The sequence below is a fragment of the Labeo rohita genome, chromosome 5 (assembly GCF_022985175.1).
Source record: "Labeo rohita strain BAU-BD-2019 chromosome 5, IGBB_LRoh.1.0, whole genome shotgun sequence".
Lineage (NCBI taxonomy): Eukaryota > Metazoa > Chordata > Actinopteri > Cypriniformes > Cyprinidae > Labeo > Labeo rohita.
This window is the reverse complement of record NC_066873.1, coordinates 25,910,170-25,931,622: the sequence shown is the minus strand read 5'-3', so window position 1 is coordinate 25,931,622 and position 21,453 is coordinate 25,910,170. Positions and strand designations below refer to the sequence as shown.

The following is a 21,453-nucleotide window of genomic DNA, read 5'->3' as shown; positions in this document are numbered from 1 at the left end:
CTGTTCCAAATCTTGCACTTTAATTTTAGCATTTTAAAGGGAGCCCCGGGTATTAAAGGAGAAGTTCACTTCCATAACAACAATTTACAGATCATTTACTCAGCCCCTTGTTATCCAAGATGTTCATGTCTTTCTTTTTTATCAGTTGTAAAAAATTGTTTTTTGAGGAAAACATTTCAAGACTTCTCTCGATATAGTGGACTTCTAAGGTGCCCATGAGTTTGAATTTCTAAAATGCAGTTTCAATGCAGCTTCAAAGGGCTCTAAATGATCCCAGCCGAGGAAGAAGGGTCTTATCTAGAAAAACTATCAGTTATTTTTTTTAAAAAATTACAATTTATATACTTTTTAACCTCAAATGCTCATCTTGTTTAGCTCTGCGTAAACTCTGTGTATTCTGGTTAAAGACAGTTAGGGTATGTCAAAAAACTCCTATCTCATTTTCTCCTCCAACTTCAAAATTATCCTACATCGCTGCAGAAGTACCAACCTAGTGTTTACAAAGTGAACATGGAAAGAACATCAAACGCCCTTCACAAAAAAAGGTAAAACAGCAGTGTAGAACGATTTAGAAGTTAGAGAAGAAAATGAGATGGGAGTTTTTCGACATACCCTAACTGTATTGAACCGGAATACACAGAGTTTGCGCAGAGCTAGACAACATGAGCATTTGAGGTTAAAAAGTATTTAAATTGTAGTTTTTTTTGTTTTGTTTTTTTTAGAAAATAACTGATCGTTTCGCTAGATAAGACTCTTCTTCCTTGGCTAGGATTGTTTAGAGCCCTTGGTGCAACTCGCGGGCACCATAGAAGTCCACTATATAGAGAGAAATCCTGAAATTTTATTCCTCAAAAACGTTTTCTTTACAACTGAAGAAAGAAAGACATGAACATCTTGGATGACAAGGGGGTGAGTAAACGATCTGTAAATTTTTGTCCTGGAAGTAAACTTCTCCTTTAAGACTTGTATGGCTTAATATAACTTAAATTATGCCTCTTACTGAAATATGTACTAGAAGATTTACATTACGTTAAATGGTTACCTTAGTTATGGGTGCTTTCGAACCTTTGAACATTTTTTAAATCATTTGGTTCAGAGAGTGTATTAAACTGCCAAAGTCATGTGATTTCAGTAAACGAGGCTTTGTTACGTCATAACTGATTCGAAACATTTAAAATTGAGCTGTTTTTTATTTAGGGTTGTGTTGCAGTAAAAATAGCAACAGGTATCGTCGGTTGCTCACCGAGTGCAACCATTTCAAGTCATCGAAATAATGGTGCCCCCCCCCATAGTCCAAAATCTGTATGAAACGATGTGGATTTTTTAAATAACGTAAATCTTTCATGGGTTTTCTACTACATATTTCAGTAAGAGACATAATTTATGTTTTTTAAGCCATGCAAGTCTTAATACCCGGGGTTAAAATGTATTTAAAAATACTATTTAAAATACTTTTGTCCAGGGTGCAACCCTGTTTAGATTTTGCTAATGTTGGACTTTCCTGGTTGGAGGACATCATTTATGAACCCTAACCTGCCCAATGGACTAGTCAGTTGATATGTGTTACCAAACCCTGGTTAGCATGTTGCTAAGATAACTCCTTTATACTCTATAAAGCACAAAATAGCCAGCACACACAAATACTGGTTAAAAAAATTAGATTTAACTGTCTGACATTATTCAGTACATTTTGAGAGCTTAGTCTGTGGATTTTATACTGAGCCTACAGCAATGCCGTACCCACAAAGGATGGATGCAATGCTGTCCAAGATGGTATCTTAGAAGTCAGCATAATTTTGCTGCTGACCTTTTGGAACAGCATCGGGAATACACCTGATGTCTTAAAATGCTGCCTACCTACTGCAGTCAGATCATTACGTTTTGGAACAGAGCTATTATCTACAAACACATCAATCACAAGACCCTCATAATATATGAGTTAGTGTTTGAAAAACAAAACTTTTCATAACCCACAAATATTTCTCAACAGTTCCAGACAGGTATAAAACATCAGAGAGAATGCAAAGTTATTATGCACCTCTTTCTGTCCTTACTTCCACCCATACTGTGTTTATTGTCCGGATATTTAAAAAAAAAAAAAAATGCTAATTTATTTCATCATAATCTCCGTCCAGACACCAACCAACAAGATTCACTCGTTGCTTTCTCCTGGCAGCCTCCATCGCTTTTGATCCCCCAGTATATTTATCTTCCCTTACCCTGAATGTGTGTGTGTGTGTGTTTGTGTGTGTGAGAACTACAATTACAGGCCTCTCATTCTCTCTGTCGGTAGGGAATTAGCAGCGAGCTAGACAGATAAACATGAGCCGCTCTCGTTAGAAGAGCAGTCTGCTGGATAAAGTGAGGGCACACTCTTAAGAACAGGAATGAGGACAGTCTTTGTGGCTGAAAGTGACAGATAACAATGAGTACGTAAGCAATATAGCTGTACTTCACAACTTTGTTTCATTACCTAAAGCTGATGTGTCGGAAAACCTATTCATCATGAAATCTACAGCATGTTTTTTGCATATTTTAGCCATACGTGATTCTAATTGGATCTGATTCCTGGCTTACCCTGGTAGGTCGCTGTCGATAGCCATCTTTTGTAATCCACTGGAGATGCTGCATCCGGGTGCAGGAGGGGACGGCACACGATCAGAAGGAACGCTCATCTGTATGTTCGGTGGGTTTGTTAACGCCCCATGTACGTCCCTTAGTATTCTAGGTAACGGGCCAAGCTTGGAGGTAGCACTCTGAGGACAAAGATGCAAGATTTCATTGAAAATAAACACATACCCCAAAGATCTCTTATATCTGTGCAAGACTCTATTACCCCTACTCTATTATATATCAAAACTTAATTTTTGATTAGTAATATGCATTGCTAAGAACTCCATTTGGACAATTTAAAAGGTGATTTTCTCAGTTTTTTTGCACCCTCATATTCCAGATTTTCAAACAGTTGTATCTTGGCCAAATATTGTCCTAACAAACCATACATCAATGAAGAGCTTATTTATTCAGCTTTCAGATGATGCATATATCTCAGTTTCAAAACTCTGACCCTTATGACTGGTTTTGTGGTCCAGAGTCATATATTTTTGATCAAATAAATGCATCCTTGGTGAGTTTATGAGACTTCTTTTAAAAACATTTAAAAATCCTAGCATCTTTTGAGTATTAGTGTGTAAAGCTCACCAAGATAATTATAATTTAACTATATTGTATTCTGTAAATGTATGTTTTATGTCAACCTCATGAAGCCCCAATTAAAATTGGTGGAACGAACTTGCTTCATGTATTTATGTGACAAAAATGAAGAACCACTTATGACAGGAGACACTCCAGCTGCACACAAGCTTTTTACTCTCTGATCTTTTCCAAAAGCATTTAATAATGGAACAGGCAAGACCTAGATAAATTCAAATTTGACTGATTTAAATTTTTGATAATTGGCTGATTCTATGACGTTCCGGTTGGCTGAATCTCTCTGGGTTTAAAAGAATTATGTTTCATAATCACACCATGTTCATGGATGTATGGCTACAAATTATTAGTGACATATCAATTAACAGTTCTTATGCACATGGATCCCAGCAGGCAACTGTGTCTGACCACTCTATGCCCACTATCAGTCTGTGGCAGCCTTAGGGACTAATGGACTTCTCATGTAGAACTCAAACACTGAGAGGGCATGAGCTTTCAGAGCATGTCCACCTAACGTGATCTGAATAATTCAACATAAAGTGCTGCTATGAGAATATTCAAGATTTAATTAGTAATGTTTATATAGTTGTAGGCAGTGTCTGTGGTGTACCGGCATATAGGCACAGGCTGCAGATTATTTTGCATGACTGCAAGTTTTTATTTAGTGTGAAAAATCTGAGCAAATACAACAGCTAGGCTATATTTAGCACGTGAGAAGGAGGAGGATTAGAAGATAATTTTTTCCAAAAATATGTATAAAGTAAGACATAAAGAAACAAGCACATGGGGAACGCATCTTATAAGGTCTGAACATTAAATGCAACAAAATGGAGGATTTTAAAGTCTGACTGTTACAGCCTGGAGGCAATTGCTCACATCAGTCCACCTACTCAAAGAACACAGAAAACTGGAGCACAACTTTAGAACCTTCTGTGGCATCAGTGATGAACTGCCTTGTCATAATGCTGTCCTGAGTTCACCTACCATTCAACGACAAACAATGCACTGAAGACATGTCTGACCATCCAACCTGATCTCACAGCAATTCATACAGATTTTATGAGGTGGCTAATTTGTACAAATTCACATGACCTCATATGTGATTTGTGAAACATCTTATGTATTTTACGTAGGAATTTTTAGGAATTACCACCCCGAACCCCGCCCATAAACCTACCTGTCACAGAAATTGTACAAACCGGTACGAGCGAGGTCACACAAATTCATACAAATTAGCCACCTCGTTCAAATTGGTTGTGAGATAGCGTTGGACTATCAGTGAATAAATCATTACTGCTTTACATATCATTTATTTGATTTATAGTATCATTAATTTATATATTTAATAGCGCTGTCAAAAATAGCTTATATTTATATTTTATATATATGCTTATACAAATATTTAACGCAGTTAACGTAGGGGTGGAGCTACTCACAACTGCTGCTTCTGGCTCTTTTTTCTTGACAATAAGTGTTTATTTAGTCGCATAATGTCTTTACGACCTCATTAAATGGGACACTTTTCAGACGCGCACTCTAACTTTACTTCAGCGCCAGGTGCTAGTCAAACGTTTAGCAACGGCAGAAGAAAAAACAAAGAAATCAATAACTTTTGTAGCTTTAAAGATTTATTTATATTTAATGTAGTATTTAGTGTTTGATAACTTTATTCAGTTTCTGTATATTTCCTACTTGCTGAAGGCCTCAGGTAAATAATGGATTTATATGAAGATTATGATTGATTGACAGCTCTAATATTTAACTCACTGGACAGTTTTATTAAACATCAAGAATGAAACTACAAAACTTTCCAAAATTTGCTTAAAATGAGAGTTCTTTTTTTTTTCACCTTATTCCTACGGCCCGTGATGCTTTGTTACACTGTAAACAATAAGATAACATCATTCTACTCATCCTTCAACAACTGAACATTAAACTGATATTTAAAAGTAAAAAGATAAACAAGGTACTTCTAACATACTATGAATAACCCCAAAAGTGCAATTCTTTCCATAGCAATAACAGACAGGCGAAATATAACTGTAGTAATATATATCTGTATTATGTAGTAACATGCATTGCCTTAATCAAAAATGTTTATTAATCTAAGTATACCGTGATACTATTGACTGATAATACATAGTATTTACATGTGAAAGAGACGTGCGGATTTGAGGAGAAAAATGAGAGATTTGTTGTACATTCCAGGGAATTATTAATGGGATATATTGTAAATTAAATCTGGAGAATACTGTCCTTTTTCATGCTATTACAGCGAAATGCAAAGGGAAAAAAGAAAATAATTATGTGAAAAAAGCTCTTGCCATAGATTTTCTTGTCATAATATGGCACGTTAAAATACCAAGCATTGCGTTATTCTCATAATTTCTAAAAAATAAAACATGAAGGAAAACTGACAGCTCATTCAGTCAGATAGGTAAGCTTGATTTGCAGGGCAAGACTATGATTTGAAATTATTATTTCAGTCTTTTTGAATGGAAGTTCACAGTAGGCTCATCAGGAATAAGGTGGATATACTGTTTTTTTTCCAATCTTTCCAAAATACTGATTTGAAAACAATTTTTGCAGTGTTTATGCAGGTCTGAAGTGAAACAGCATTCTTGCCTAAAATCTCTACACCACAAAAACAATCAAATGGAACCAAGTGGAACTGACTGTTAGGTAAACAGACTAACCTGGTCCATTTGGGACACCACCTCAGCTAGAAGCGAGTGCAAGGTGGAGAGCTCACGGCCAAGGTCAATATAGCCCTCGAAGCCTGCAGTATTTGAGATGGTCTCTGGGTTGGAGATCTCCAGCAGGAAGCGCTGCATGTTGGTCCACTCCTGCTCCAAGAACTGATTCATGAAGGACATGTACTCCTCCTTATTACCAAACCTGACAGAAAGCAGGAATAAGAATGACTCGCTGATGCATTTAATAACTCAATTAACCACACTAATGGCTCCACAATCATAATTATATGTATTAGCTTCATTACATTCTTATGAATGGTATTTTGGCTCATAAAAACATGACAAGCTATCAAACTGAGGCGTTTCTAAACTCATTCGTCAGCTCTGTCATGAAACATTAAAACTCCCTACTCAATCACACACACTCACACTGGAGAAAATCAAATCCTTACTTGGTGAAGTTTGCAAGGTTCTGTGTAACCTTGGCGATAAGAGTGAGTGTGCGTGCAGTGCGGTCGTCTGGGTACTCCTGCGTCAAGTTGAAGAGAGACGGCGACATGATGGCCGGACACAGAAAACGCAAAAACAGTGATGCGCTGATAAGGCGCTCGCTGATATCCGGCCGCCCTCGGTTACCACATTCCTGTCTCCACGACGCAAACACCTCCTTTAGTTCCCGAGGAAACACACTGTTGAGGAGTGGAGAGTTGAACATTGAATGTAGATGGAAAAAAAATGGACAAATCTGCAAACAGTTATTTTTACTAGTAAGTAGTTTCACAAGCTATTTATTTTCCTTTTGCAAACAACTCCTTAAGGGAAAAACCTTCTAATATCCTTAATACGGTTATGCTCTATATGTTGAAATATAGAGTATTAGATCTCAGTGATTCAACCTTTATTTCATTTTTCATGTTTCTCTTGTTATTTGTGTAATGCTATTTAACTGTGATATACAAAACACTCACAAACAAATCACTCTGAACAACAGTCTGTGTATTATTAGTTTTTAAATATACTTTTATATTACAATAATTTCACATTCAATACTTAAATTGATGTAGGAACAACATAAAGACAGTATATTTAATGACATTTTTTTATGACTGAAGGTGAGTATCACTGATACCAATATTACCAATGTCTCTAGGACATTGTTTTTTTCCATAATATTTAACCATTGACTGTAGCCATTCAACATTACAGTATAATTGAGAGCTATCAATTTTAACATTTATTAGACTTTAGAAAATAACAACTTCTAATTTAAGTGAACTTAAATCAATCTTCACATAAACCCAATATTTACCTGTGCCCTTCAGCAAGTAGGAAATATACATAAATTGAATAAAGTTTTTAAACACTAAATACTACATTAAATATAGATGATACCTTAAGGCTACGAAAGTTATTGATTTCCTCTTTTTCTTCTGTTCTTTGATTAATAGACATAACAGCAGCTGGGTTATTAGGTCATTTGGCTGCTATTACTTTAAGAGCTGCCGCTGCTAAACTTGACAGGGATTTGCTACGCATGCTCGTAGTTTGATTCGTGCTTTAATATAAAATGATACAGGCTACAGCGGGCACCACCGCATTTGTGCGTGCAATTGAAGCACGTGTGCTACAAGTACAGTATAACGGCTGACAGGACAGGTAAATTCGTTTTTACTGGCATATAGCCTGACAACACCTCATCTGACCATAGTTCACTGTTGTTCTACTGAAGCTCCTTAGTACCTTTCCCACGCTTGTTTGACTAGCGCCTTACGCTGAAGTGAAGTTGGTGTGTGTATTTGAAAAGTCTACCGTTTGATGTGGTCATAAAGATGTTCTGTGACTAAATAAACACACTTCTTGTCAAGAAAAAAAGACATAGAAGCAGCAGTTGTGAGTGGGGTAGCAACCCCAGCTCTGCCCTTGCGTTAACTACATTAAATATTTTTAATGCCGTTAAACTGGAAAAATTAATCATTCATTTTGACAGCACTAAGTATTATTATTATCATCATTATTAGTAGCAGTAGTAGTATTGCCTAACTCCCCTGCTTCATTTAATACCTCTATACTTATATCATATATTGGCTTTTAGGAGAATATTTAGGTGAAACACCTGAGACAAAGTTGATAACTAAAAAAAGAAGCAATAAAATGCCTGAGCAATAAAATGCATCACTGGTTCAGATCAACAGACAGCTGTGAAGGGCACACTGTATTTACCGGTAGGACTCAATGATCTTGCAGAAAGCCAGCTCACAGCACATCCTGAGGTTGCTCTGATGTTCAGCTAGATCGCTAGATGAACATTTGGATGGGTCCACCTCACAGTTCTCGTCAGACTCATACAGAGCCTTTATAAACTCGCCTACAGTGGAAGAAAGAGAAAACACATTAAAGACACTGGAGTTTCTAAATTCATTCTGTGTAGTTGTTTCAACATAAATAGCATTTTTCAGGAAATCAATAAAGAGTGGTGTCATCTATTGATTAATCTTGACGTTATTTTGTATTTCGCACAAGAATGCTTGCATTCCTAAATGTCAGCAAGGCAACCTGCCGTACAATCCCCCGCCATCTTTCATTCAGACAAACCGTTTCACAATTATTCGCAAGGATGAAAATCAGCACCCCAGAGCTCATCCCCATTCGAATCCCTTCCCACTATAAAGCAACTAGTAAAAGTTCTGAAGTTATCTGACTCAGAACTAATGAGAGAACCTGTCCTGGGAATATACAACAAACTTTTTGTTGATCCCAAACAAACAACACAGCCAGATCCCTCTCCACAGAGACTCAGAGCAGGTACTGGTCGATTTTTCCCCCTCTGCTCTGTTGCGCATGAAAGCATCAGGGAAAAATCAAACTAGTGTAGCATAAACCATGTGGACGTCCAACTGATCCAGAATGGAAGTGGATTCCTAGTTCTTCATCTTCCTGTTAGAGACTAAACAGACACTCAGTGGCCACATTACTACACAGGTCCTAGATCAATAGAAAACACAGTACTGTTCAGTAAGATTTTTTTGGAAGAAGTCTCTCGCCAAAGCTGAATTTATTTAATCTGTTATATAACACAAACAGGAATCTTGGGAAATAGTTTACAATGTAAAACAACTATTTTCTAATACTTTTTTTCTCAAGTTTTTCTTTTTTTGTATAATTCATATACATCACATTTTCCTAGATAATTAAACATTACTTATGCTATTAGGATTTTCTTTTTTAAATAATGTAAGCAAAATTAGTCATCAAAGCTTGATAAATATTGTCACTAAGCTGACTGCTCGCTAAAACCACCCACAGATCACACATGCCATTTTAAGTCTTATCTTGATGTAACAAAGTGGTTATATCTAGTTGTTTTTCAATTAGTCTTCCCATTAACACCATTACATTGTTCATTCAGACTGATTCGCGAACGCACACAAACACAAGAGGCGGGATTTATTGCATGAACCAATCACAACCGAACTCAACCAGTCATATCACGATGAAGGCACTGCCTCCTCTAATGTTACTTTCCCCCATTCATTCTTAATTACCCCCAACCAAATTCACAGCATGCTTTAGGGGGACTGTTAAAACTCAAATGGCTCAGGGGCACTGAGAGAGAAGCGGACTCATAACATAAAATGTTCCCTTGCCTCCTCTGAAGAAACACTGATATATATTCAGCAATGGGAACACAGATAACTAAGTTATGTATAATTGTTGGACATGGTTGATTGATGTAGTGGTTCCAGTAGGTGAATACAGCTAACTTCACAGTATTGCCACACACTTTTATCTCAGTTCTTTTTGGTAAACCCCATATTGTTTAAAAAGGTCAGAGGAGAAGCCAGGAATCTCATTCAACACTTTTAAAAATAAATGCACCTAAAAGGTTCTTCACAGTGATGACATAGAACAGGAGTGCCCAAACTTGGTCCTGAAGGGTCGGTGTCCTGCAGAGCTTAGCTCCAACCCCAATCAGAAAAACCTGAACCAGCTAATCAAGCTCTTACTAAACATGCTAGAAACTTCCCGGCAGGTATGTTGAGGCAAGTTGGACCTAAACTCTGCAGGACACCGGGCCTCCAGGATGAGTTTGGCCACCCCTGGCATAGAACAACAATTTTTGGTTCCACAGAGAACCATTCAGTCAAAGGTTCTTTTAAGAACTATCTCTTTCTTACCTTTTTATAATCTAAAGAACCTTCTTTCACCACAAAGAACCTTTTGTGAAACAGAAAGGTTCTTCAGATGTTAAAGATTCTTTATGGAACCATTTATGCCAGGAAGGTTCTTCTATGGCATCGTGAAACACCTTAATTTTTAAGAGCGAAGAACACAAATACTAAACTAATCACTCAAATAACCAGACTGGTGGTCCGCAGCAGCAGAAGAACATGCCTGATGTTATAGTAATTTGTTTCCTGCTCTGCCCAACATCAATATCTGGTGCAACACAAGAGTTCTTCAATGGTAAAAATAAAGCACATGTTAAACTGAATTACCATTATATGTAATATGAACATTTTGTACAAGCTGAGCTCATATAAATGGTTTTTAGTAATTGGCAATGAGAAATGTAAATGACAGAAATGTAATACCACAAATCCTGTGAGCATACTGGACTATCAAGTAACCTGTACATATGTTGTTGTGCATTATTTTCAACATATGTTTGTATCTTGGAATCTGAGGGTGCAAAAAATAAAAAAATAAATAAAATGCTGAGAAAATCACCTTTGAAGTTGTCCAAATGAAGTTCTTAGTAAAGCATATTACTAATCAAAAATTAATCGTTGATATATTTATGGTAGAAAATGTACAAAATATCTTGATGGAACATGATCTTTACTTAATATCCTAATGATTTTTGGCATAAAAGAAAAAATAATTTTGACTCATACAATGTATTTTTGGCTATTGCTACAAATATACCCATGCTACTTAAGACTGGTTTTGTGGTCCATGGTCACATATGCTGTTTATGTAATCATGTGGTGCTGTCCCTGTCTTTTGCTATGATGTCTAAGAGACTTAGTCAGTCTTTAGAAGTGAACAATTTAATAATTCAGGAGCACTTCACAAGTCACATTTATCTAAGAAAAACAACAATACATTATTCAGCACCACCAAATGGCTTCTTAAAGCAAATCTAAAAAGAGATTCACTCTCTTAAGTGTATTCACTCACATTCACACATATGCTTATTAGATTCCCCAAAGTCGATATTTATATGCGGTGTAAAATTTGTAGCATGTATTTTTGTTTTGCAGATTAACTGCTAGTCCAGACATTTACACATTTTATTCCTAAAATACAGTGGTATTAATAAACGCAAGCCTTATCGGACACAAAGTAAGCCAACAGCAAAGGTGGCTAGATATGTGTGTGCAAATTTGTTTGTGTGTCTACACGTCTGGTTTATCTTATCTAAAATGAATATGGGGAACTTAACACAAAATAAACTTTGGAAATGTCTGTCTAGTGTTTGTGCAGGACAGAAAGTTTGTGCTGATAAAATGTCCCTTAGTTCACCAGTTAGATATTTATTTAACATAATTATTTTGGTGGTCCTCTGTCACTTGGCAACTTTTTCATAACAAACAGTACAAACGCTTTCTGAAAATAACTTTTTTTTTGTTGTTTCCAAAGATCTTACCCAGTGCGTCTTGCAGATATTTCTGTCCGACCAGTTTGAGGTACTCCTCGATAGCTTTAGTGCCCAGCGTGTTCTCTCTGAAGATCAGGTGCTCGTTCTCCCCGCATCGATCCACCTCCGACATCATCAGATCTGTCAGGAAGTCCTATAACAAAAAACACACAACCAAAAAAAGCATGTTGATGTGTGAACACTATTAGCTATAAAAAGAGAAAGAGAGCAGAGTAGATGGAGAGATTGCATGGAGGGACTGTCATTGTAATCGAAGCGGTAGTGCTGCTGATGTCTGTCAGGACATAAAAGAAAGGAAAGAGACAAGGGAAGAGAGATGCTAGTGCTGAAGTGAAAGCTGCTCCGATCAAAGCTATCTGGCAGGGAGCCTATCAAAACCAGCAAATGGGAGTTAGACAGAAAAATCAGTCTCCTTGGTGTCGACGTGCGCACACGCACACACAGTCCAGAGTTCAGCCCAGCGTCCCAAATAAGACTCAGAGTGTGTGTGTCTCAGTCTCTATTTACAGCGGTGAGTCACGATTGGCTCCGTGTAGACTGTGGCTGAAAGCCTTTTGTCTGTAAAAAACTATCATCATCATATAATTCTCATTACAGAACATACTGTATGTCCTAATAATTCACTCTTTCTTTTAAAAAAAAAAATGTATCATACATATTTAGCCACTCTTCTTAAAGCTTGACTCAGTGGAGACACTATTGAGTTGTTTTGGCCAACATAAGCAACTGGCTAAGGAAATATATAATGACTACTAACCTTAAAATCCATGTCGCATGCCAAAAATAAATGTAAAATTAAGTTTTGAGTCTTTGCATGATTCAACAAGGACATTTCAGTTAAACATTACTGTATAACACATCTAAAGAAAGAAAGAAATTTAAAAGTGATTCCTATGAATATACTATCCTATGAAAATAACCTGGTTGAAATGATGGCAAGAACAGAGGTCCGGACTGGGATTAAAGACCAAGCCTGGTACATAAATGCGACCCCGCAACCCCATCAAATTTTAACACTAAACCCGAAAGCACTCATTGCATATGTTTCCATATGTTTGGATGAATTCATCCGTTACCAACAACTCACACACTGGACTTTAGACTGTAAATAAGTTAAATAAGTAGGGATGTAACAATATTAAAATCTCACGATACTATAATATTGGGAATTTGCAATATGAAGTCAACAATACGAAAGTTATTGCAATATTTAAAAAAAACACAAATGGCGAATTGGAAAAAAATGAAAGCTTTGTACATTTTAATGTTAAATTATTCTACCTAATGCACTTTGAGAGTTCACTTCAATAAAATAACCCAGCATGTTTGGTAAAAACATTTAACCCAACCGGCTGGGTCCAAATAACCCAGCATGTGTTCTATCCACTATTTACCCAGCACTACTTTGCCAAATAACCCAAGTTGGGTTGTTTTTAATCCAGAATTTTTTAGAGTGTAATTAAACAATTTAATAATTTACAATGAATTTATATCTGTGTCGTATTGCGCTGTACGCTGTGGACGAGCACTTAACGGATGATGGATGATTCAGCTCGGGAATTCAATTGGCGCGCGACTCTCACAATGCATTATGGGTATTCTCTAGCCGTTGAGCACAATTGTACACTCATTATTGCTGTGCATTGTGGGATTGAATGCGTGTACCCGATAACGTCCACTAAGGACACAACTAAAAATGGCTGTCCCCTCAAATAGTGCCCTATTTAAGGGTAAAGGGGGCGATTTCGGACACAGGGCAAGTGTTGAACTCATGTTAAGTAGCACACCTTCCATTCATGCTAAATGTGGATATTTATTTGGCCTATTATTTTAGGAAATCATTGGAAAGAGAGAGAATGTTTCAGCTAGGAGGAATCCAAAAAAAACGTGTTGACTCTACATAATAGGGTATTATGTAAGTCAAAACAAAAGCATTTGTTTGGGATACAGGAGAAAAGGAGTGTGGGTAGTGTGGATGTACTGTGACCTCAGAGCTTAAAAATCCTTCATGAGCGCTGATGCGGGGAACCATCACCATGGTAACTGGACCGGAATATTTCCAGGTTTTCCATGAGAAGTGACTCTACCATCATGCGTTGCATGGATTCCAACCAATGACTGTCACTAACAACTTTTACCTTATATTACAAATGTAAAGTTATCTATAAAAACTTTTTTTTTTCTTTAGAGCTCAATATAATCTCATTGTCAAATATAGAAAAAATGCCTGGCAAATTTTCACCAATGGCATGTGTTGCCAAAAAGTTAATTTTGGATGCTGCATACAAACAAACAAATAATTACATGTCTAATAATTGTAAAGTTATAAAAGGTATGATTGCAGAGTCAGATAAAAAAAAAAAAAAAAAAAAAAAAAAAAAAAAAAAAAACACATTAAGAACCATTAAGATATGAGACTAGTTACACAGAGGGAGCACTCATAAGCCTTGAGATCTTTCCCTTGCACACACATGCAGAGTACTGGGCACTATTAAGAAAAGGCCAAGAAAATTGTCCATTACTGTCAGAGTTAATCAGCTAGACTATAGCTCACCCTTAATCAGAACGAGACGAGAGAGAAACACAGGAAACGAGAGAGACGAGAGAGAGAGCGAGAAGACATTAAGCACAGTAAGACATAAATATAAATCTAAAATGGAAAGGAAAGCAGAAAAATAAAAATAAAACGGGTGCGTAAAAATAGGTGGTGCGCAGGAAAGCAAAGCCATTGCACAGGGGAACAGAGAAAAACAGAAAGATACGTACTGTAGCACACAGGAAAAAATGATAAAGAGAGGATGGAGGGATTAAAAAGAAGAGATAAAATCCCTCAGGTCTCACTGCATTCCCTGGAAGCAAAAACTCATAAAGAAGGAACCATCTGACCGAGACAGCAGTTTGTGCTCTCTGCTGAGGGAGGGAGAGAGAGAGCGGTTTTGCCTACATTGTCTGGACCAAATGTCCCCACAAGGATAGTAAAACCTCAAATCACCTACAACGTGGGAAGCAGCCAATGGCCCCCAGTTGGAAACATTTTAATAAACACATTAAATAATGTCTTAATGAAAATAAAAAAAAGAAGGCTTTGTGAGGATTAAGTTCAGGGCTAGAAAATATCACAAGCTCTAAATAAAGATTGAAATAAATAAATAAATTAAATCTTTCAACAGTGAGCACTAATTACATTAATATTGAACTAAAAGAGTGTTCAATAGGATTTATTTATTTATTTTTATTTTTTAAGGGCACCTGTTACGCAAAATCCACTTTTACATGGTGTTAGGACATAACTGTGTGTTGGCAGCGTGTAATACTATGATAAAAATCCACTTACTCCTTATTTTTAATCCCCATTAAACCAAACCAGTGTCATTAGGCATGCGGTTTTGATTCTCTGAGCAATGTGACATCACATTGTTTAGGCCCCGCCCACGGCCGCTGATTGACAATCCTGGAGTACCGTAGTTTCTGCCCTCAGCAAGTTTGGTTGTATGCTGTCCTCTATTTTCTCCACACTCGAGCAGCTGTAACACCCACAATGTCTCGTAAGCAATCCTATTGTTCTTTGTTTGGATCTAAGACTGAACATAAGAATCTTCAATTTTCTTCCAACATCTGAGCCACTGAGGACGCAGTGGATTACTTTTATTTTTCAAGGTAATGTGCCTCAAAATCTACCTAAATACGTTTATGTCTGCGTAAATCATTACACTCCAGACTACTTTCTGAATGTCACGTCGTTATAGCGTTAGCTAAAGTTTTAACTGTATTTGTGTGAGAATGACAGGTCAGCGTGGTGCGAGCTCTGTAACACTGCACTGTTTCGTCCCACTTTTGGTGTGTTTCGCTTCCTATACGTATGGCTGAATGCCGCTTTTCTCGCTCTCAGTCATTGTTTCTACTGAATGTTTATTGCTGTAGGTATGCAAAGCAGAGATGTATACGCTACACCCTCTTCTGAAGACGTGTGGTAATATGCAGCTCATTTGCATTTAAAGTGATACACACCAAAACAGCTCTTTTTTTTAGACATGCTACAAAAATGACATTTTCCACATGTTACAATAAATGATCTATGGGGCATTTTAAGCTGAAACTTTACAGATACATTCTGGGGACACACAAAACCAATATTACATTTTTTAAAAATAGGCATAATAGGTGCCCTTTAAGTATTAACTACTGAAGTGTTATCTTGATTACTCCACCTCATAATAGGAGTGAAAAAAATTCTCCCTAAAAGCAAACATGTGTGAACACTTCTTAATGTGAGGGCCCATTCTTTATGCGTAACATCTGTTAATGTCTCTGTGTATATGTGCCTGTGTGTGTTTTTGTGCGTCAGGACAGCTGAATAAGATTTGGTATCAAAGGCCCTTAAATGAAACTTAAGGTCACTAAGACTACAGCACACAAACACACACACACACACACACACACACTCATTAATCTACAGACATAGGATGACTCATTCAGTGGTGTTAAGATATTCAGAGGGAGTGAGCGACAATACAGACAAGGTGGAGAGAGAGAGAGAGAAACAGACTGTTGCAAAAGAGCAACATAATTCCTACACCCTTTAACCATATACACTGCCGTTCAAAAGTTTGGGATCAGTAAGATTTTTTTAAAGAAGACTTTTCTCCTAATCAAGGCTGTGTTTTATTTGATTAAAAATACAGGAAAAAACAAACAAAAAAAAACAAAACAAAAAAAAAAAACAGTAATATTGTGAAATATTATTATGCAATTTAAAATAGTGGTTTTCTATTTTAATATACCTCAAAATAGGATTTATTCCTGTGATAGGATTTATTCTTCGGTGTCACATGATCTTTCAGAAATCATTCCAATAACAGTTGTGCTGCTTTATGCTATATATATATATATATATATATATATATATATATATATATATTTGTAACCTGTGATAATTTTTTCATTATTCTTTGATTAATAAAAAGTTAAAAAGAGCAGCATTTATTTAAACAATACACACTACCATTCAAAGTTTGGGGTCAGTAAATTTTTTCTTTCTTTCTTTGTTTGAAAGAAATTAATACTTTTATTTACCAAGGATGTGTTAAACTGATAAAAAGTTATAGTAATGACTTAAATTGTTAGAACACTAAAAAAAAACTGTATATAAAAAAAGAGAAAAAAAACTATATATATATGATAATAAATTAGCATATTAGTATGATTTTTCAAGGATTGTGTGACACTGAAGACCAAAGTAATGGATGATGAAAATTCAGCTTTGCATTACAGAAAAATATCTACATTTGAAAGTATATTAAAATAGAAAAATGTTATTTTAAAGTGCAATAATATTTTGTAATATTATGTTTGTCTAATGTATTTTGACCAAATAATTGGCCTTTGATTGGCATAAGAGACTTCTTTAAAAAAAAAAAAAAAAATAGTGTAACAGTGTAGCCATTCAAAGAAATGAAAAGAAAGCTGTTACCATTTACTCAGCTTTTAAATATCTTGAAATACAAATTTGGAACAACATGTGGGTGACTAAATAATGAAAGAATTTTTATTTTTGGGTAAACTATCCCTTTAAATATTTTTAGAGATGAACAAAACCTTGTTCACTACATAAATTTCTAGCGAGGTAATGACACTGGAATTCTGACTGATGCAGATAAGATAATAATTAATTTAATAAATATTAATTAATTAATTAATTCAATAAAACAGTTTAATAGCTGAATAGCTGATTTAGGAAATGAACTCATTTTATGCACAAACACACGTAGTGCTGCCGACTTGTGCTGTTAAAGAAAAGCTCTTCACAAAATTACAGGTTAAATCCATCACCATTCCTCTTCGTTAGTGCTAGACTACAGAACAAATTAATAATTAGCTTAATTTAATTGCAAATGTGAAATGTCCAAAGTGGGCTCACAAAGTGCATGGCTACCATTTAATCCCACGCGTTTCATGTGAGCCATTTATATGTAGCCTAATGGTTTTTCTCTCCCACACACTAGAAATGGGCACTAAACTCTGTCAGACACACAATAATTCAACATGACCTACTGAAAAAACAAAAGGGAACAATCATTAAATGTCGAAGATGAATACCTTTCCTCCAATTTCATCATTACGTGTGTGTCATTCTCAGCACATTTCTCTTTTGATCTAAAGCCAAGCTGTAAGCTGAAACTCTGGTTGTTATCTCTCTCCCTCTCCATCTCAAAAAAATAGAGGTCAGAGAAGGTCAGATGCTATTTAGCAGACAGACGGCGGGAGGGTCAAGTGAGAGAGCGAACGCTGTAATGTATGTGTGAGAGAAAGAGAAGTCAAATATCACACAAGCGTTGAATTAAGCTCTCAATCTACCCACACTTCATAACCTTGAGTTTTCTCTACTGCATATGTGCAAATATGTGTGTATGATTCTGTTTGCCCCAGCTGTGTGTGTTTATGTGTGTGCTCACGACCCTCAGTGAAATGCTCTGCTAATGAAATGCAAGGCTGCGGGGCAGCTTTATCCAGCGTGCTTTCTGAGATAAGGCTGATTGTTGTGCTGTACGACTAAAGTGGGTCAAACAGACAACGCTTCAAGGATCATTCAACAATATGTCCTCAATGTTTACCTTCTTATGCTTGCTAAACAGTCTGCATCTCATCAAAACACCCCTCCTAGAAAACGAAAAAGCCTCAAAAAGAATTTATATTGAATAAAAAGACACCAACTTAACTTTATACTTTTGTGCGAGGATCAATTCAGATGTCATCAAATAGTTGTAATCATATGATTATGTAATGACAGCTGCAGGCCTATGTTTTGTATTGTAAAGTCAATATCTGCATACTGTCTCTCAACAATGGCAGTCCATCACACGTGTTGCAACCAGGCACGGAAATGACATCACATTTACATTATATCACGAAACACATTAATACCTCGTCTAACCTCAAACTCTTGAGATGCATGAAAAAGTGTTAAAGTGTGTGTGCACGGGGAGCCCGCTGAAGTGGATGCCACATTTACAGCGAAGCACGACTTCTGTAATAGCTGTCAGGGCAATGTGCTGCTTCAGACCAGAAATGACATCCTTTCAGAGCCAGCCTGCCTTAAAGTGCAGCCAAGCGAGATAGAGACAGAGAGAATGGCAGAGCATGAGTCTAAGACAAGATAAGGAGATAGAGAGGTGATGGAGAGAGGGAGAGAAAGGCAGGATGGGGAGAAAACAAGAAAAAAAGAAAGGGTGACGGATGAGGAGAGGAAAGATAAGGTGCTGAAGGAAAATGCAGATAATGACTCTCGTCTCGTGTCTCTAAGTTAATGATGGAAGATGACGGTTGAGCTGTTGCTTTGCCACAATTCAGTGTGTATGGTAGTGTGTTATGAAGATTGTAGTTTAAAATGCACAGGAAAAAACTTTACTGTACAAAATTTTGGGGTTAGGAAGATTTTCTTTTTTTTTCTAAAAAATTAATGCTATATTAATCTTTGCTATTAATCATAAATTAATAGCAAAGATTGATCAATAGTGAAAGTAAGGACTTTTATGTTAAAATATTTCTATATCAAATAAATGCTGTTCTTAAAAAAAAAAAAAAAATATATATATATATATATATATATAAATAAATATAAGATATGTAATGTTTGCTAAAGACATCTCTTCTGTTTAGCAAGTCTGCATTTATTTGACCCAATGTACAGCAAAAACAGTAACATTTTGAAATATTTTTACGATTTAAAATAACCATTTTCTATTTGAATATTCTTTAAAATGTAATTAATTCCTGTGATTTCAAAGCTGAATTTTTAGCATCATTACTCCAGTCACACGATCCTTCAGAAATCATTCTAATATTCTGATTTGCTGCTCAAAAAACATTCATTATTATTACTATGTTAAAAAAAAAGTGGATTTTTTTCAGGTTTCTGTGATGAATAGAAAGTTCAGAAGAACAGCATTTTCCTGAAATATAAATCTTCTGTAACATTATAAATGTTTTTATCATCACTTTTGATCAATTTAAAGTATCCTTGCTAAATAAAAGTATTAAAAAAATTATACTGACAAACTTTTGAATGGTATAGTAAAGTTTTAATAATAATAAAATTTTAATAATAAAAAAAAAAAGCAAATCAGCATATTAGAATGATTTCTGAAGGATCATGTGACACTGAAGACTGGGGTAATGATGCTGAAAATTTAGGTTTGATCAATAAATTACATTTTAAAATATATTTAAATAGAATCAGTTATTTTAAATAGTAAAAACCTTTCAAAATATTACTGCTTTTGCTGCATTTTGAATCAAATAAATGCAGGCTTGGTAAAAAGAAGAGAATTCTTTAAAAAACAGTTATTTTAAATTGTAATAACACCTCACAATATTACTGTTTTACTGTATTTTTGATCAAACAAACGCAGCCTTGGCGAGCATAGAAGACTTTTCAGAAGCATTTTTGAAATCTTACGGACACAAACATTTTTAACAAAGAAGTATATTGGTAACAGTTTAAAAAAAAAAGGTATCATTTGTTAACATCAGTTAATGTGTTAATTAACATAAATGAAGATTTATGAATCTTTGTTAATGTTAGTTAATAAAAAATAGTGTTCACTGTTTGTTCATGTTAGTTCAATGCATTAACTAATGTTAACAAATACAACTTGTGATTTTAATCATGCTGAAATTACCATTAACTAAGATTAATAAATGCTGTAAAAGTATTGTTCATTCCTAGTCTGTGTTAACCAATATATTGATATTGGTAAACATACAAACATTGGTACTCTTAAATACAAATACATGTTTACTTAAGTATACAAATTTCTAGATTTTTTATGTAAAAAAAAAAAAATCCTGTCATTTGAATGGGACAAGAAAGTTAATTTTTCAAAAAATAATATCTAGCTGATAAAATACTTAAAAAGCACTACTAGAACAATTGTCAGAATTTCAGAATTTTAAAACATTTTTCCAGGTTTCCGAATCCTTTTAAGTGTGCGAGATAGAAGTCTCCTCAATTGACTGTATTTTTCACCTACATCTAAAGTTTATTTAGTGTTTGAGAAAAAGGGAATGCATGATAAAAATCACACACACATGAACCTCAAACAAGTGATAAATGAGTGTTATTGTGTCCTCTTGGGCTTGTGGTCTCTATGGGATATCTTTTCTCCATATTTTACATCACAAGCACACTGGTCTCAGGTTCAGTCAAGGGAATACAGCCACCATATCAACTGATAGAAAAGTCTAATGTGCCCACTGCAACATTACCTCAAAAGGCCGAGTGCATTAGCAGAGTGAGAGACATTCAGTTGTCAAGATTCCGTCAGATTATCCTTCCCAGTGAATCCGTCACTGCAGGCTCTGTTTGGTCGCTCAACTAACCGTGTCCAGACTTTTCAAAGGAACATAAACAGACAAGCTCTGTTATCCACACAGACGAGTCTGCTTCATCTTCATTTGAACCTAATTTAGTCCAATTTAATTTTGTTCTGTCAACTTACGCATCTGTCAGAAACAGACAAGCCAGCTGAAGTAGAACAAAGAACTCCTAAAATGCATCTTCTACATCAGCTTTAAGTGCTCATAAAATTGACTGTTCAACTATAATCGACTGCTTTAATCACACTGAGAATATACACTTAAGGCAGAGAGATGTGATGTTAGGAAAGTGAAGCGCTAAATTGAGTCTTCATTCCTTGAATGAAATGCTCATTTAAGTCAGAACTAGAGTTGGGCAATATAGCTAAAATATCTTGACATTTTTATGCAGTTTGGAGATATTCAATCTACTAATACTATTCACTCTACAGCATTTTACTGAAATATACTATTCAAAGTTTGTTAAAACGTTAAATCTTTTGCTCACCAAGGCTGCGTTTACCAGTAACA

The 21,453-nt window shown here is 35.6% G+C and overlaps 1 protein-coding gene across 7 annotated transcripts in view; it reads right to left on the bottom strand.

Annotated features, from left to right (window-relative positions):
* dab2ipb (DAB2 interacting protein b) overlaps positions 1 to 21,453 on the bottom strand; it is a 177,759-nt gene that overhangs the window by 11,031 nt on the left and 145,275 nt on the right. For all 7 annotated transcript variants that reach the window (XM_051110800.1, XM_051110801.1, XM_051110803.1 and 4 more), the window contains 5 exons: positions 11,557 to 11,701; positions 8,127 to 8,271; positions 6,359 to 6,595; positions 5,907 to 6,108; positions 2,578 to 2,756 (listed from right to left, as the gene is read on the bottom strand). In XM_051110800.1, the coding sequence (XP_050966757.1) occupies positions 2,578 to 2,756; positions 5,907 to 6,108; positions 6,359 to 6,595; positions 8,127 to 8,271; positions 11,557 to 11,701 (908 nt within the window). The remainder of the gene's footprint in view (positions 1 to 2,577; positions 2,757 to 5,906; positions 6,109 to 6,358; positions 6,596 to 8,126; positions 8,272 to 11,556; positions 11,702 to 21,453) is intronic.